This window comes from Manis javanica, chromosome 3 (assembly GCF_040802235.1).
Source record: "Manis javanica isolate MJ-LG chromosome 3, MJ_LKY, whole genome shotgun sequence".
In the NCBI taxonomy this organism is placed as follows: domain Eukaryota; kingdom Metazoa; phylum Chordata; class Mammalia; order Pholidota; family Manidae; genus Manis; species Manis javanica.
Genome location: NC_133158.1, coordinates 52135144 through 52152317, shown reverse-complemented (window position 1 = coordinate 52152317; position 17174 = coordinate 52135144). Strand labels below are relative to the sequence as shown.

The 17174-nt window shown below is 37.6% G+C and overlaps 1 protein-coding gene across 2 annotated transcripts in view; it reads right to left on the bottom strand.

Moving 5' to 3' along the window:
* Nucleotides 1-1699: 1699 nt before the first annotated feature.
* The window catches only part of SCAF4 (SR-related CTD associated factor 4), a 59343-nt gene continuing 43868 nt past the window's right edge, over nt 1700-17174 (bottom strand). The window contains exons 17-20 of one of the 2 annotated variants that reach the window (XM_017662667.3): nt 16553-16718; nt 16379-16465; nt 16034-16159; nt 1700-2971 (exon numbers count right to left, since the gene is read on the bottom strand). In XM_017662667.3, coding sequence (XP_017518156.1) covers nt 2055-2971; nt 16034-16159; nt 16379-16465; nt 16553-16718 — 1296 coding nt within the window. In that variant the 3' untranslated portion in view covers nt 1700-2054. Of the gene's footprint in view, nt 2972-16033; nt 16226-16378; nt 16466-16552; nt 16719-17174 lie in introns of both variants that reach the window. The other variant, XM_017662665.3, reaches the window with a different exon arrangement.

The window sequence follows — 17174 nt, the reverse complement described above, 5'->3', positions numbered from 1 at the left end:
ACTTATTTTTAAAAGTAGGTATTACAGCTCAAGAGAACCTTCTGATAACTTTCAGTGAATTGTGAATAGCAAATTATAGTCTCATTTAACTAATAATAAGAGTTACCTGCTTGCCAAAATGGTGCATACTCCACTTTTGTAGACTTGTGAACATTTATAATGAAAAAGGAGAGGTTGGCACAATCTGCTTTCAGATTAGCCCTTTAAAGAAATATACTGTAGCATTATAAGGTAGGACCGAGGAAATACTTAAATGTGGTTCTGGCTAAATATATACACCCAATTGTCTGTTTTCTCTTATTGTAAATACTTAACATACCTATAAGAGAATGCTTCTAAGTATGTTCATCTAACTCAGGGCTGACCATGTGGGTTAGTTGCTTACTGATGGAAAATAGTAAACATTTATTTCTGATAGAGAAACTAGAAATAAGCTATAATTCTGAGTGATCATAAATATGTGGTGTACTTTACCAAATGTAGATGACTTAGGAGAGAAAGCCAATGTGGAATAAAACAATTGTGTGTTCAGTTTTAAAATTGGTGATAATGAACAATATGCTCATAGTAAGTGGTTAAAACCACTGTCAGGTAGAAACATTAAGAACAGTATTTTAACATTTCTCTTATGCACACAATCTGTTAACAATTGTGGGATAAAACTCAAAATACATGGACTTGCTTTTGACCTTCATAGCCCAATCCTACCACTTACTATTGGGTTTTCTGTCACGCACAAATAGGGTGGACTCAATACTTGCAATTGGAAATATTGCAAGGAACACAACATTGCCCTGGAAACACTATCCCTGTCAAGAGACTTTTAAAAATAAAACTGACAGAGTAGCTTTCTTTGGAGAATGAGGGCAAATAAAAAGGTAACTGCTCAGCACACTGAAACCAGAACAGTTGAAAAAATGTAATTTAAGGAAAGCTTCAACAAGCCAGTAAATACTCAGGTTGTATGACAGGTTTTCCTCAGCACACTGGGTAAAACGGTTTTATGTAACGCTTTTCTGATGTCAGAAACAGGTCTGATTTGATTTTGGATGTCTCCGTGTAACAGTTCTTGGATAACCTACAACTATTTTTCCTAGTTAACCCAACAATTTTAAGTAAAAGATAAAATATATGTGGCAAGAAGTTTAGTCTACCTCTGCCCAGCAATGGTAAAAAATGGTAAAGGTAACAGATAAGGCTGATTGGGAACAACAGGCCACGTTTCAGACCTTAAACATATAAAGTAAGACAGACTTTAGGCTGCAAATGTTACTAGCCTTGATTTCTTTCACCCTTTTGAAAAATTTAATGTGATTGGTAAGAAAACAACCTACCAAACAAGTAATGCCTCAGCAATCAGATAAGTTTATACTACAACAGGTAACGCTGGGATCCAATTTTTCCCTTAGCAAAATCTCTACCAATTAATCGGCAATATTTACCACAAAACCAATGGCAAAAAGGAAAACCTTGAATTGCAAAACAAGCTTTTCAATTAACATTAAAACCACTGACCTTTTACCTTATGATTGAAATGCTAAAAATCAAGAGTACTCCAAATGGAAGTATTTGATTACATCTTATTTCCATCAAGTAAACAAGTCTAATTTAGACTCCAGTACAGTATTAACAGCTCAAACTTTGATGAACAATCCTTCTCTACCTTAATGCAGTGTAGGAAGAATAGCACACATTAAAGTTTGTTATGAAAATAGAGTTTATTAAAAACATCCCTATTGTTTTGAGGAGCTTTCACCGTTACCTTGTCTTAAATTAAAAAAAAAAATAGCACTTCTAATTACGACTTGTAAACTTTTTAAAGTCAAAACTTTTAAAAAGTTACAGCAAAAAGGGTAATATTTATTCATATTTCAGTATTTTTTGTTATTTTGTGGCTATTTTTAAATAGAAGGGAAGCAATCAAATTGCTTACAATTCCCCACCAACTACTGTGGGGCAGTGAAATAATAGGAGCGAATATAATACAGCATCTGTACACCTCAAGCTCTGCACTCCGGAAGTGTCCCTGTCACATTTTGACAAGTTCCAGTCTCTTAACGAGGAGCCTCTGCTGCTGAGCCAGAATCCTTCTCGGGTTCAACGGATGAGGTAGCCTCAGCAGGTAACTCTTCAGGTTTTACAACTGCGGACTCAGACTCCCCCTTATCAAGTTCTGAGGCGGTGTCTACGTTCCCCACTTGGCTAACGGGAGGTTCAGTGGTTTTGTTACCACCTGCCCTGTCTGTCACCTCAGGCTTTTCCTTTCCTCGGTTTTCTTCCTTCTCTCTACGAGACTCTCTATCTCTCGAATCTCTCTCTCTGTCTCGATGCCCACTAGAGCGTCTACTTCTCTCTTCCAAGTCTCTGTGCCGGTCGGGGCTCCTCCTTCCCCACTCTCTCCTTTCACGGTTACTATTCTCTCTCTCATCATTCCGGTTCCCATACCGTTCCCGGTCATTCTCCACCCTATTTCCGAAAGATCTTCTTCCAAACCTTTCCTGGTCTCTCCCTGAACTGAACTGCTGCCTGTTATCGTTTCTAAACGGCTGCGGCTGCTGCTGAGCTGGAGGTGGCTGCTGAGCTGGAGGCGGCTGCTGAGGCTGCTGTGGTGCCGGCGGCTGCTGCTGTGCTGGCGGCTGCCTTCCGTCTCTGTCCTCGGAACCCCCGGGGCCTGGCCCCGGGCCCCCGAGCCCTGGCATTCCACCAGGCCTAACGAAGGGGCCATGAGGTGGAAAGGGACCTTTCATTCCATGAGGTGGAGGCATTCCAAAACCCCCTGGGCCTGGTGGTGGGCCTCTGTGCATCATATGAGGTGGCATGGGACGGGGTGGCATCAAAGGAAATCGCTGTAAGTGAGGTGGAGGCATTCCCGGCGGGCGCTGGAGTGGGATCAGGCCAGGTCGGGCACCAAGGAGGCCAGTGGATGGTGCTTGGAGCCCAATTACAGGACCAGGTGCGACTCCTTGAGAACCTAAAAGGCAGTAAAAATAAAAATGTAAATAAAGTGACACAGAAGGTGGGATTCTATTTTCAAATGTTTCTTGTGGAGCTTGAAGCAAAATGAAATTCAACTCAGAATATTCAAATTTTGTATTTGCCAGTTCACCTGTCTGAATCCCACCCAGCATGAGGGCCTTGTAACAATCTATGACATGCAATATTAAAGGTACATACTATATATGTATTATATAAAAGTATGTATTATTATACATACTAGTATCTAATAGGTAGAGGTCAAATTTTAATCTGGAAAAGGAAATTTGGGAAGAGTGTAGTGTGTCAAAATCTCTACAGCCTTCATGAGTATAGTTCTTTTACCACTCAAAAATACTTGAAACATTTGAGAAACGATGCACTCGGTCCAAATGAGATAAGGGACAGAACCAGGTGAACCAACTGAAGGTTATTTCAGGTGTACTCTTGAAAATTTTAGGTCGTAATTCTACTTAGTGCTAGAAAACAATGGGGTCACTGACAGAAAAACAAGTGCAGAGGGACGTCTGATTCCATGGCATTAAAGTGACTCCTATAATTATTATGTAATTAGCATCACTTACCCACCAATACTCATAAAGGTCCACAAACAACTAGAGCTTATTTTTACAGGTCCCCTTCCAAAGCTCAGCATACAGTGGAACCTGCCAGGCCGAAAGGACTGCTGAATGCAGCTGCACATTCAGCCATTTACCTTAGTCTATTCATTTCTTCTAAGTTGTCAAGATGGGTAAGGTTGGTGCTGTTGAAAGTGACAAGGACTTACTGGTTTTATTTCCCATTTACACGAGGGTTTGCTCATGTATTGCTGCAAGAGCCATACAAATTCAACAAACAATCATTTATTATAATAATGTGGGATAGTAGTAAGGATTTCTGATTTGGCTCACCTCTTAAGAAAAGGCAGCATCATTCTCTCAATTGATTTCTTTGCAAATATATACATCACAAAGCAAATACTATGACCAACAGGAGTTTAAGCAAGTTATGGGTTAAAACTATCTACAGGCAATGGTAAGAGGAGTGCTTATGTGACACTGATAAAAAAATGACCCAAGAGCAAACCCAATACTTTAATACTATTTCCATCTTTTCCCCCAACATTTTGTGTTTACAGCTTGAATCACTTTCTCCCACTTGCTTTAGCAAACATTTAACAAGTCCTGTTTGCTCCTAGATTTTTGATATAAACAATACTAAATGAGAACAAGAATTTCTACTTCAGTTTTTGCTCCTTACAACATGTAGTTTGTACCAGTTTATAACTTTTAACATCAAGACTCACCAACTTTGGCATTTACTTAAACAAAATACCTTATTTTAAATGCTTAGAAAGAAGCATATTTGGTGAATTTTACATAGGAATAACCTTGGACACAAACCTCAGAAACAGGTATAATACCTGCCTCTCCTTGAGAGTAAGTGGGATAAAACACTTACACACAATAAGTGCTGCAATGATTATTCCACAGATCTATTTTGACAAGTGATAAACACCCTAACATTAAATATTTGACTTTGCAATAACAAAATCATTGTTCATTTCTAATCAAGATCTTATTAATCCCTCCTGTTCCCCTGATACCTACCATAGCTTAAAGTCAAGCACTTTGGTAGTTGGGAAAAATGTGGATACACTGAGCTTCCACGTGGCAGGTGTAAAGTTGTAAAATACTAATTATCACAGTGAAAAGTCAAATTATGAAATGGATGAATGAGACAAGGACCCTATCCCTTCACAACTCTTCAGACACTTTAAAACAGCAGACAATGAACATATACAGAACCCCCACCAATACCATATTCTCAGACTGAAACAAAACTCTATGGCAAACTGAAACATTCTTCGTATCACTTAGTGGTCAACTGAGTATACACCATAGAGCGAGCGGGACAACAGAAGCATCTAAGTAAGTCCTTGGTCTCGTTTTTTTAAAGGAATTGTGCTTGTAAAATTTAACTCAAAACAAGCTACATAAAATGTATGTACCCACGTACAGCCTCTAAAGGTATCATAAAATAGAAGCACTTTAGTTGAACTTTACTTTCCCACCAGCTTTGTTCAAGAACTCAAATGACCAATGTCCATTCTGTTACAGAGGTCAGCGCTGGCACCTCGAGTACTCCATCGATAGGCTGAAGGGGTCAATGGCAAATTTTTAATAACTGGCAAACTGCAGAAGGGGTTTCAAGAGTCTTACAACAAAAGAATTCAGGTAACAGTTAAGAGGAAATAGTGACTATTGCAGGACAGCAGACAGGGCCTATTTTCCTGATTTCCTCATGATTATTGGTTTCCTTAACTTACCAATCTGACAATGGCCAAGGGATGCAAGGCCATCTCACCCTTGTACAAGAGATAAAATAGGCAATGATTCTTTATAAAAATATAAACCCATTTCTAGGAACACATCTCCTAAGTCTTTTATAACATATTTGAGGGTGATTAAAGATTGATTTGTCAGGGTTAACATTTATATTTTGTAATCATGTTGAAATCACAGTATTTTTTATAAAGAAAAAATATTCCTATTCATATACACACACACACACATATATATGGATACTCATATTTCCTTAAAATATTTTACACTCAAATCCCTTCCCTCATTTGTAAGTGGATTTCCTTTTAACCCTTCATGGGCCAACAAAATTTAGATTCCCCTACTAGAATATTCCCCAGTCTCAAATGTTGGCCTTCAGCCTCTGAAAGTGGTAGAATTGTGGATTTTTTTTTTTCTTATCTGGATCTTATTTTCTGCAGTGACATTGTGCTGCTTTTCTAATGAAAGTTTTATTTAATTAAAAAAAGTATTAGGTGGCATAAATCCTTAGTAGGCTTGCTAGCTGGAAAGCTGACATTATGTATACATCAGTGGAATATAAGAGTTACCAAGGCCTAAAGAGCATTCAAAACAATTTTACCTGAAAGTATGATGTGCAACACCACTGATAAATTTTCTAGTTATAAACTAAAAAAGAAATCAACTCATACAATATTGACCATCCGAGCTTTACTTACATCAACTCATTTAGTCTGCTGGGATGTAAGGATAAATAAAACAGTCCTTTCCTTTAAATAGGACATAACCTAGTAGAAAGACAAATCAACTGCTTAGAAGATGGCACAAGCCAGTGTGGTGACCAGTGAACTGACGAAGCTGGTGTGCGTGGACTCCCAAGGATGTCTGAACTGGGTCTCAAAAGGGAAGAACATTCAAGGCCAACAAAGGACCTTAATGGTCAAGAGAGCAGCAGCTTTTGAAAGGGCTTAAGAGTGAAAGAGCAAACAAAATGTGCTGTTCTGAGAACTCCAATAGAATGTTTTTTGATGAAAACTAAGGAGAAGCGAAGCTACAGTTGAGGTTTATTACTGAAGCAGCAATAAAGAATTTGTGTGAATTTAGTATTAATTAAAAGAAAAAAAGGTTTATGGGGCTGAACAGGCAGGCCAGGGCAATTCAGACATCTTACAATGCCATGAGAAACCACTTGGACTTTTACCTGAAGTGATGCGCAACTATCAAGGAATTGCGAAAAGGAACGGTCCTATTATTTGTGAAAGATCTTTCTAGCAGATGGTGTATATGAAAGCAAGGAGGGAAGAACAGTGGGGAGTAGGGGGTTCTTATTCCAAGAATCTGGGCACAGAGATGAGACTGAACTGAAACAGGTGTTGGAGGATACAATTTAAGACATGTCGATGGCAGAACTGACAGATTTTAAAACATGGAGGGACACAGCTCTGCTCTGAGTGACCAGAGACATCAATATAATGCAGGAATTTAGGTATAGAAGTCAGTTTTTTGGAAGCATGACAAATTTCACATGGTAATACTTAGAGTTGGGGGCAGGGCTGAGTTAGTAATGGAGGATTTGCTGAAGAAATTGATTATATGTATACCTAGACCTCAGAAGAGTCATGGTGTTACCCAGACTATAAGTGGAACAAGGAAGGGAAGAGTGCAGACCTAGGTAAATGATTAGATAGGAGACGCAAAAACTTTCTAATACAGCAAGACTGTATTAGGCAGACCAAAAAAGTGATAGCCACAAATGTCTGCACTCCAATTTAGGCAGTGTAAGAAATACACTTGGAGTTTAACTAAAAAATACTAGTACTTAAGTGCAGGTATTTCCTATGATGAGCCAAAAAATGGTTATTTCACACACAAAAAAGTCAAGATCAAGGGGAGGTGCCATTCTTAATCTATAGCAAAGATCTGCAGAATTATATGAAAGTTGTATTAAAGGGCCCAACAATGGTGAGAGGTATGGTTGTTATAGCTGGAGTCCAATATGGGCTTTGAAATCTCAGAAGAATGTAAAGGGGAAAAGGGGATGCACAGAACATAAACAAGCAGGCAGCTTTCTGCCAAGGACCACAGTGTGTGTATAGTCAGGGAGACATACATATGAAGTTAATAATGATTTGAATTCAATTCCACAGGAGTGACCGACTTCATCAGGTGAATACTTTCAAAGAAGATGTAAAGTTAAATGGGAGCTTTTTCACTTATTAATTCCTTGCTTTGCTTCAAAGAGGAAGGGCACAGGCAATGTTGATAAAGGCTAGTAGAAAATGCAAGGTAGTTCTACCTCTTCACCTGTTATCTTGCCTTCCAGTCTACCACAGCCACCATCTCCACGAAGTCCTGGACCTGTTAGTACAAGTAACTTTATCTCCTCTGGATTCTCATCTTCAAGTACCCCACTCTGACCTCATTCCCAGAACAGATTTGATCTCATTAGGGTCATGCCCCCCCCCCCCCAATGCCCTTCATGTCTTCACTTTCCTCCTTACCTGCTGCAGAGTCCATGGTTCCCTCTCACCATAGTTGTCTGGAAAAACCTCAACATCGATTTTAAATGCAATTCTTCCACCTAATCTGTACCTCAACATGGCTAGAGATGCCCACCCCCAACGTGCTGACTGGTCTCATTTTTTATTTGTAGCTACAAGTCCAGGTGCTCCTTAATTCCAGCCAGCAATTTTCCCTTGTCAAATCATATTCTCACGTCCCTAGGTACCTATTTTACATGTTCATGTTTCTCCTTAATCCCGTCTACTCTTAGAGGGGTAACAAGTTTGGCGAGATAAAATTCACATACTACAATTTACTCATGTAAAATAGTTTTTACATGAGATTACTATATTAGCATATTCAGAGTTGGGCAACCATCACTATCAACTTTATAACATTTTTATCACCTCAAAAAGAGACTCTACCCCACCTCTAGGCAACCATACACTCTATTTTCTTTATGGACTTGCTTATTTGGGACATTTCATATAAATGGAATCATACAATATGTGATTCTCTGCAACTGGCTTCTTTTATTTAGCCTATCATTTCATCCATGTAGTATATGCAAGTACTTAATTTCTTATTACCAAGTAATAATCCCACTTATGGATATAGTTATCCCATATTATCATTAAAAAAACAAAGGTCTTTAAAAGACTTTTCATCTACCTACCACCCAATCTACCAATCTGCCTGCACCTGTAACTATATTGCTCCTTCTGTCTGAGAACACCTTAATTTAAACCCTGAATCCATTCCCTATTAGCTACATAAGGTATGAACCTAGCAAGTTATCTCCTTTCTTGCATCAAAAATTTTCCTTCTACTGGTTTTTCCAATAATAAAGATGCTATAGTTTTGCCCATCTTTTAGAAATAAAAAGTCCCTTCCTTGGACCTCCTTTCAGTTATCACCCCATTTTACTGTTCCCCTATATATCAAATTTCAAAGAAATGTTCAAAATCATTGCATTCATTTCTTCAACTCATTCTCTCCCAACCCTGTATACTTGGGCTTTTGAACTCATCAATGAAACCACATTTCTCAAGGTCACCCAGAAGACTTCATTTTGCTAAATTCAGTTGGTAAGTCTCAGAGCTCTTCACTGACCCATCAATGGCCTGATAAGTTAATCTCTCTCTTCTCCATCTCTCTTCTCCTACGAACTGTCTTCATACTGTTTCCAGATTACCTTTCTACTTTTGCTGCCTAGCCCACTGGCTTTGCCTTCTCAGTATCCTTTACTGGACAGCAGCACAATATAGGAAAGTGGGTAAAGGCCCTAGTGTTAGAGGAAGGCTACTTGGAATTCTGGCTCTGCCTCTTGTAGCTGTGACTTGGGCCGGTTACTGCATCTCTTTATGCTTCCGTTACTTCATCTACAAAATGAGGCTAACTGTATCTATCTCATAGGGATGTACGGCTTATACGATTATATATGAACTCCTCATTGGAGTCCCAGGAAATGAGTTGTCTTTGTTCTCTGTGTTGTGCTCTCATCTGCTAAGTGCTGAAGTATTCCAGGGCTCACACCTTTCACTACGCTGCAGTAGGTAACCTCAGGCTCTCATGGCTCTGCTGACACCAGAATTTGTCTCTAGACTTTACCAGCTGTTTTACTTAATCTCTGCACCTGAATATCAAAGTTAAAAAGATTTACTCATTCTTGACTCTCTTCTCCCATATCCCATATTTTAGTAAGGCAATTCTGAAGGCTCTATCTTCAAAATAAACTCAAAATCCAACCACTTAATACCTGAGGTACCACCCCAATGCAAGCTATCACATCTCATCTCATCCAAACTAATCTCCTCTTTCTACTCTGACCAACTCCTATAGTCTAGTTTTCTATATAATAACCGTAATTCTTTAAAAAATGTAAATCCATTAACATGGTTCAAAATCCCACTTTCCACTGCAATCATAACCTGGCCCTTAACAGCCCTCTCAACTGCCTGCTTGCTACTACTCTCTTCCCTTCCACCTGCTGCAGCCATATCAACCTGCTGTAGTCCCTCAAACAAACCAAGTTCCTTCTCAACCCAGGCTTCCCTTTGTTCTTTCCATCTGAAATGTCTTTCCTCTATTATTCTCTCTGTATTACCTCCTTAAACGCCCTCCCTGGCTGTCCTATCTTAAAAAACAAAACAAAACAAAAACAAAACCCTAGCATACCCACGAGACATTCCTCCAATTCACTGTTTTTTTTTTGTCTTCACTGGAATATCTCCATACAAATTTACTAGTTTATTTTTATCTAAGTCTCCATTAGAATGTAAAGTCCAGCAAGACAGGCCTTGTCTTTTCATACAGGCATCTCTCATATCCAGAAGGGTGACTGTCACACAGTACTTAATACATGTTGAATGTATGAATCAAATGGTGGTGGCAGAGGTGATAACTAAAGTCATCAAGGGGCAGGTAACTTTCAAGGGGCAAGAGCAGAGGCTGCAAGGTGCAGGTCTCTTCCCAAGGATGGTGAGTCTTTCCATTGTAAACCTGTGAAGATCTAAAATTTACTGTGAGAAAGGCTGCCATTTTCTTTCACAACTTCCCTTTGTGTTCCTAGTTACAGTTCTGCCTTTTTTTTTTATGTGCTCCAACAGAATGAATGTCACTACAGCATTTGCATGAACTTAAAATGAAGCTTTCCCATAAGAAAAAAAGCCTATCAATTACTTTTCTCTCTCCCACCAATGTCCTGAGATTCTTAGATATATAATCAGCAAAAGTGTTTTAATTCCAGATATCCAGAAAATTGAAATAGCAATATAACCCATACATGTATTTCCTTTGCTTAGGTTCAACAATTAATAACACTTAGGGCATAATTATTTTGAAAAGACTCCCAGGCAATTTTTACAAAAGGTACTGTGTTCGGAGCTGGGGAAAAACGAGTAAGAAGCTAGTTTTCAAAGAATGAGAGCATATTTTAGACTGTATTATACAGTATTAAGATTATACAAGAAACCACACTTAGAATGCTACTGAGAGATCTTTGAGACATTTTGAGTTTTCAGTAATATATAACGTAGGTACACTGAGACAGGTGTACATTATGTTTTCATCAAATCTAATACATGAAAACCAGAATGTCAAATGAAAAGAAATAGCTCTTTAAAATGAATCCTTTTTTCTTTTGCAAAATAATGTACAATAGGTTTTGTTGGGTCAATTTCCCCATAGTTCAGTTATAGTTGCTTTAAAATTTTTCAACTGGAATACTAATTGCTATTTTACTATTACTGGCAACATACAACAGCTATGACTTAGAGCTCAGAGTTGCGCTATTAGAATCAAGAAGTTTGGAATATACAGTTAACATACCACTGAATAAGATTATCTGTAGGAAATTTTATTTCTCAGTGAGCATTTCATAATGTACATCAATGTTGAGTCACTGTTGTCAATTATACTTCAATAAAAATTAAACAGACTCTTTACGCTGCAGTTCTGCAGCCTAGGAAGCACAAGGGGAGATGGAGACAATGTGATAAACAGCTTTTGCATTTTTGAGTAAGACCTTCCCCATGTTTTGTCTGAAGTGCTTCACCTTCTAAAAATTGTGTGTATTCGTGTAAAAGTTCACATTCAAGGCAAACATTAACGGCTATTAATTATTAATTATCCACTGTATCTACTGAACCGTTATATATACTACGTTGAAGGCACTGTAGTAAGTATTTGGGAACCATTTCTAATAACATTAACACCAGAGTAACATGATGCAATATTTAGAGTAGCGATTCAAGTATTTTAAAGCTCTCAAAGAACACTTTCATAGGATAAATAAAATGAATAGGCTTTTTTTGGTACCAAGTCAAACTGGCAGACCCCTGTAGCTTATAATATAACCAAACATTATGACAAAGTTCACAGTAAGGACAAAAAAACATTAAAATGCAGAAATTGTATAAAAAATAGATGTTATTATTATAATAAAACTACTTTCTAGAATTTTCATCATGTTTCCTTGGAATGTTATTCACACTAGATAGGTGCTCTAATGTTCTAATTTAAATGTTGTTAATAATTACTAACTAAAAAACCCCAGAAGTTTTGGGCACAGAAAACCAAAGCTAAGTGAAATCACGAATCAAATACCAATATTAAATTAATTACTGAACTTGATGGTAAAATTATTCATCTTTTGTAGGCAGTTTTAAGAATCTTAACTATTGCATATAAATGCAAACACACCCTTTTAATGATTCACAAACCAGTTCTGTCCACATAACTCCTTGAAGTATCCAGATCTGGGAACATCAACTCAAATGTCAAATTGTGGTCATGCAGGCACACGTGGAAATCAAGCTTTAAGTATATCATACCAATGCCTAGCAAAAGTCAGCCTGCAGGCCACCTATTTGTGACTTCTGCTTTAAAGCTTCGGTAAGAAAAATCAGTAAGTAGGAAGCAACCGTACAAACACTTATTTATAAATTTCACCATCAGCTATAGCAGTGTGACAAAAATCAGGTAGAACCTCTGCATATTAATAATGAATGAATAAATGTAATTGTTAAGAGAGACTTTAATTTTTCACGTAAGAGATGAGTCCAATTAGCATAATTTTTCCCTGAAAGACATTTTGGATATATCGGTAACACAATAGAGATATGTAACACAAACAAACATTTTTTAATGTATTTTTTTTATTGTTTGGAACATCGAAGTAACCCAAACTGCACATTTACAATGAATTTTTTAATAAAAATATGCTGTACATTATATTAAAGATACATGTTATACAGAAGTTTTTGAAAAATAAACATATACACTTCCACAGTGAAGAGAATGAATTGCATTGCTGTCATCTTTAATATTCTTCTCTCCTAAATGGTCAACAACTGTATACTGTTACCAAAAGCTTTTTTAATGCAACCAACACTCTTTTACTAGCTATTTTGGAGTGTGAGGTACTAAGAAGAGATTTCTTTAAAATCAAGTGATAATTACTGTGTACCATATAATTTTATATTTTCAGATTGTTAGTTACTAAAATAATCAGAATCTCTACAGGGTGAAAGTTTAGTTCTCTACAAATTTGGTAGTGTGCGCTACCTCAGCCCAAATTCAGAGGCAGATAGTCATTACTCCCAAAATAATACCCAAACTTAAGTTTGGTCATTCAGAAAATTTTTAAAACCAAACCATCCTTAAAGCACCCAATTGCCTCCTCTCTGTATACTCAGGCCTCATTACAGAATTTTGAGAGATGTGTTGAATATTTGTTTGTCCCAATACTTTAAAAATATTACTGCCACAGTTCAGAAATTGGGAGCCAAGAACTCAGTTGTCTCAATGATACATTCACCTTTCACTGTAAGAAAACTATTTGATTATCATCAATTGGAAGAATACAGGTATCATGTGCTATTTATATGAAATACCACAATGACTAACATGTGTTTTCTCAGTTAAGCCAACTGATGGAACTTTAATATGTGTGAACTTATGTTCTGGTCTAACCTACCATGAAAATATCTGAAGCAACTATGTCAAGATATGTTTGTTTCCTAAGAAGCTTGTTTCCTCTGCCTGCCAACAAACAGAACAGTTTAAAATATGATAGCTGAAGTAATACAATTTTAGAATTGCTAAGTATAAATATTCTTCTCTACAGATATTCTACATATTGCCTGTGACTCCCCTTACCTTTAATAAGCACTGAATGCCTACCCTGTGGCAGGCCTTGGGTCAGCTGTCTTACATGTTACCCCACTGAATCATCACAACACCCCGATGTGTTATTTTTATTCCTTTTCACAGATGAAGAAACTGAAGTTTTTATCACCTTCTAGGCTTAAGGTCTTCTGGCACAACATAACATTTATTTTTATCATAAGAGGAAACATTAGAGCACCAAGAGGAAACTTGAAAGCAGCTTAGCTCTTTCTATACTAGATGTCCTATAACATCAACAATGTCCCAACCTGATTACTTATCCTTTTGTGCTGCAACAGTGCATGTGATTCCTACGTTCCTTCATCAAAATGGTGGAATGGTGATCAGTCTTTTGGATGAATTATCCTTTATTTGCTCACACTTTTAAAAAGTCTCATTTCTCTAGTCTAAACTCTTGGGGTATTCTTTTCAAGATTCCTAACTGAAGGAACATGGAAAGCTTCTTTCTCATGATTGGAACTATTGCATTTTAGTTAAAAGTGCTTATTTTTAACAAGAGTTTTCATTTCCCTGTTATGTTGAACTTTATAAACTTTCCAGATTTGGAAGTTTTTCATTTCTAGATTTTGTTTTAAAAACTATAGACAAAGATCACAAAGATCATCATCAGTGGTGAAGTACTGACAGTCCTGAATTGAAACCACCTGTTCATCCACTTACTCAAGCAACACATGTCCTCCTCACGGAGCCTCCATTCTGGGGGGTGGGGTAGGAGAGAAGTGAGGAGAGGAAGATGTATATACAAACAGGGATGTCAGGGAATGATAAATGCTAAGAAATTAACTGTTTTTCCAGCAGTGCTTAGCTTACTAAGTTTGTTTTTCAACCTCACCAATTTCTAATGTTTTGTTTCATATGTTGGATGCAGAATTTAAGTTACACATATTTCAGCAGTGGCGAGAAATAAATGGCAGAGTCTTCAAAAACTTAAGAGTTAAACCAGAAGCAGGCTACATTTGCTTCATCGTTTGAAAAGTAGTGCTTAGTAAACTCTTAGAGATGATTACATCTTTTCACCCATTAGATGAACTTAAGACCAGAAATGAGCACAAATGCACACAAGTTTGTAAACAGACTAAGGGGCCTAATACCCATGGATGCTACTCTAGGATTCAAAGAGAATTCAAAGTCAGGTGTATGGGTGTGGGGTGGAGGAAAGAGGATGATCAGAAAACTCTAACTCAGACTGTGTGATTCTCACACAACCATGTTATTACAAAAATGAAAAAAAAATGCATGACAAAACTGAGATACAAAGATTTTAAGGTTTCCCAGTTTCTAGTCCAATGTTCTTTCTACAGTGATGTCCATTAAGATGTAGGCTCTTAAGTAACTTCCTCATTAAACAAATCATTTTCCATCCTTATGATAACCACTGCTATATTACCTTTGACAAACTTTAATCTCAAATCCTCTTTCACCATTACCCAGTCTGTATATTAAGGAAAATTTTAAAAGCCAAGTTAATTATTAGCCTAAGCTCAGTCTTGTAGCAGGCAGAAAACAGTATGCCATTTAAATAAAAACAAACTGACTTTTATTATACATGTAGTTTAGACACAAAGTAAAAATTTCCAGCAGCACTGAAAGTAGGTGGAAGAAAGTAAAAGACCTGAATGACAAACAGTATTTCACAGTCCCACATCTCAGAGGCTCTACTGGGCTTCCCTAAAAAGAAACCCTAAGATTCGGAAAGCAAACGTGCACTCGCAGGTATCTCTGAAAAATACAACAGGCTGGCAAGACTAGAATGTTATAATAGTAAGGATAAATTAACTACCCATTAGAACAATCAAGTATTAAACTTGGCAATACCACTTCAAAATACAATTAATTTAAAAGGTTGTCACTATAACAATTTATCGTATATTCATTTATAATTCACGAAAGCAAGGGTAAAGCCTCTTAAAGATGGAAACAATCTAAATCATGCAGCCCTTGATCAGAGTAGAAAAGTTGTGGGTAAAGAGTACAACAGATAAACTCTAGCAGGAGAAAATGGAGGGGGCAAGTGGGAAAGCATTACCGCAGGCTATGTAACTATCACTCAGATAACAAAGCTATTTTATTGCAACGTATCAAAGATAATTTCTTTGCTAGCCCACAGAGAATGCTACCACAGTCTAGGGGTTTCAGATATATAAAGACTGGTCCAGACAGGAAAAAAACCTATGTTGTCAAAGAAATGCTATCTCTTATAAAGCTGAGATGTCTGGAGTTATGTCAATCACAGACTTTTGTACCAATTCTTTTCCACAGGAATTAATCTCTTTTCTATACCAAATTAAGAAGTGCAAATCCAAACTTTTATTCAAGACAAGCAAACATGATTTGATCCTTGAGGTTGTCTCTTGGGGTACTCTTAGTAAAGGCCAATTGCACATAACTGATTTATGAGGAAGAGATCTTCCTCAAAGAAAAATATCAGCTTCCAGAGAACATTTGACCAAAATTAGTGTTGTTTTTAAAAAACTGAATTCGGGTGGTGGTGGTGGTGGGGGGGGGGGGGGCGGGAAAAACTAATGATAAAAAAATTAACTTACCAAGAAGTGAAACAGGCTGGGTTACAGGAGGGGTGGGTAGATTCGTGGGTGCAGCAGGTGGCACAGCAGAGCCATACATTTTCACACTGTCACCAGACTCGGCATTTCCTCTAGCCCCAGACACCACTGTTGGAATGGGATTTCCAATAGATAAGTCTTTTGTAGTGTCTTCATTTATACCAGCGATAGTAGCTAAGGAATATAATTACATCAACATGTGAAGCTGAATAATTATTTCCCCAGTCAACAATCTTTTGCCATACTATAGACCCTACTACTGGTCCATTCTCCCTCCTACTCCCAACTCCAAGAGAACAAGTGAGCACAAAGGAAAAACATGCTTACAGTTTGGGATGCTTATTGGTGGAGTGTGAGGAGGAGGAATGGATACTGGTGGAGTTATAGGAGGTGGGGGTCCAGGAGGAAGAAAACCTAGAGAAAGAAAAATAACGTTAACTTAAGTTTTATTGTTTACTTCAGGCCCTAAAAAGAATGTCTTCTCAAACAAATTTATTGTACCTGGTGGTAAATGCATCGGGTTGAATCCTGGGCGTAAAAATGGTGGAGGAGGAGGAGGTGGAGGAACACCAGGACCAAAACCCGGAGGGGGAATTCCCAAAGGAGGTGTGAAAGTGGGCGGCTGGAGAGCGCCAACCACAGGGGGACCCGGCTGATGTGGTGGGACCTAGAACGAAAGAAGAAAAATGAAGCCACACATTTAGCCACCCCCCAATCCATATAGTAAGTGAAGATGCAAAAAATACCTTGTTGAAAAGTAGGTATTCCTAAATTTGTGCTTACTATGTGAATAATTTTACCAGGTAATAGATGGTAATCTGTACCCATCCCAAAAGATAGAAATCAAATTTTTGTTCTCTACTTTATGACAGCAAATTCATTTTGTCTTTCACCAGGCCCTAGTGATATTCTGCTAGAATATATGTTAAAAAAAAAAGTTCCATGGTCAAGTTAATAAGTTTGAGAAATACAACCCTAAAAAAAGCTATGTGGCAATCTACACAGTGACAAAAGTCTTAACAGTCAAATGCCTGGTTTTCCTTTAAATCAACTTTGTGACCTTAAGCAGGCTGCTTACATTCTCGAGATCTCAGTTTACTCATCTCTAAAATGGAAAAGTGCC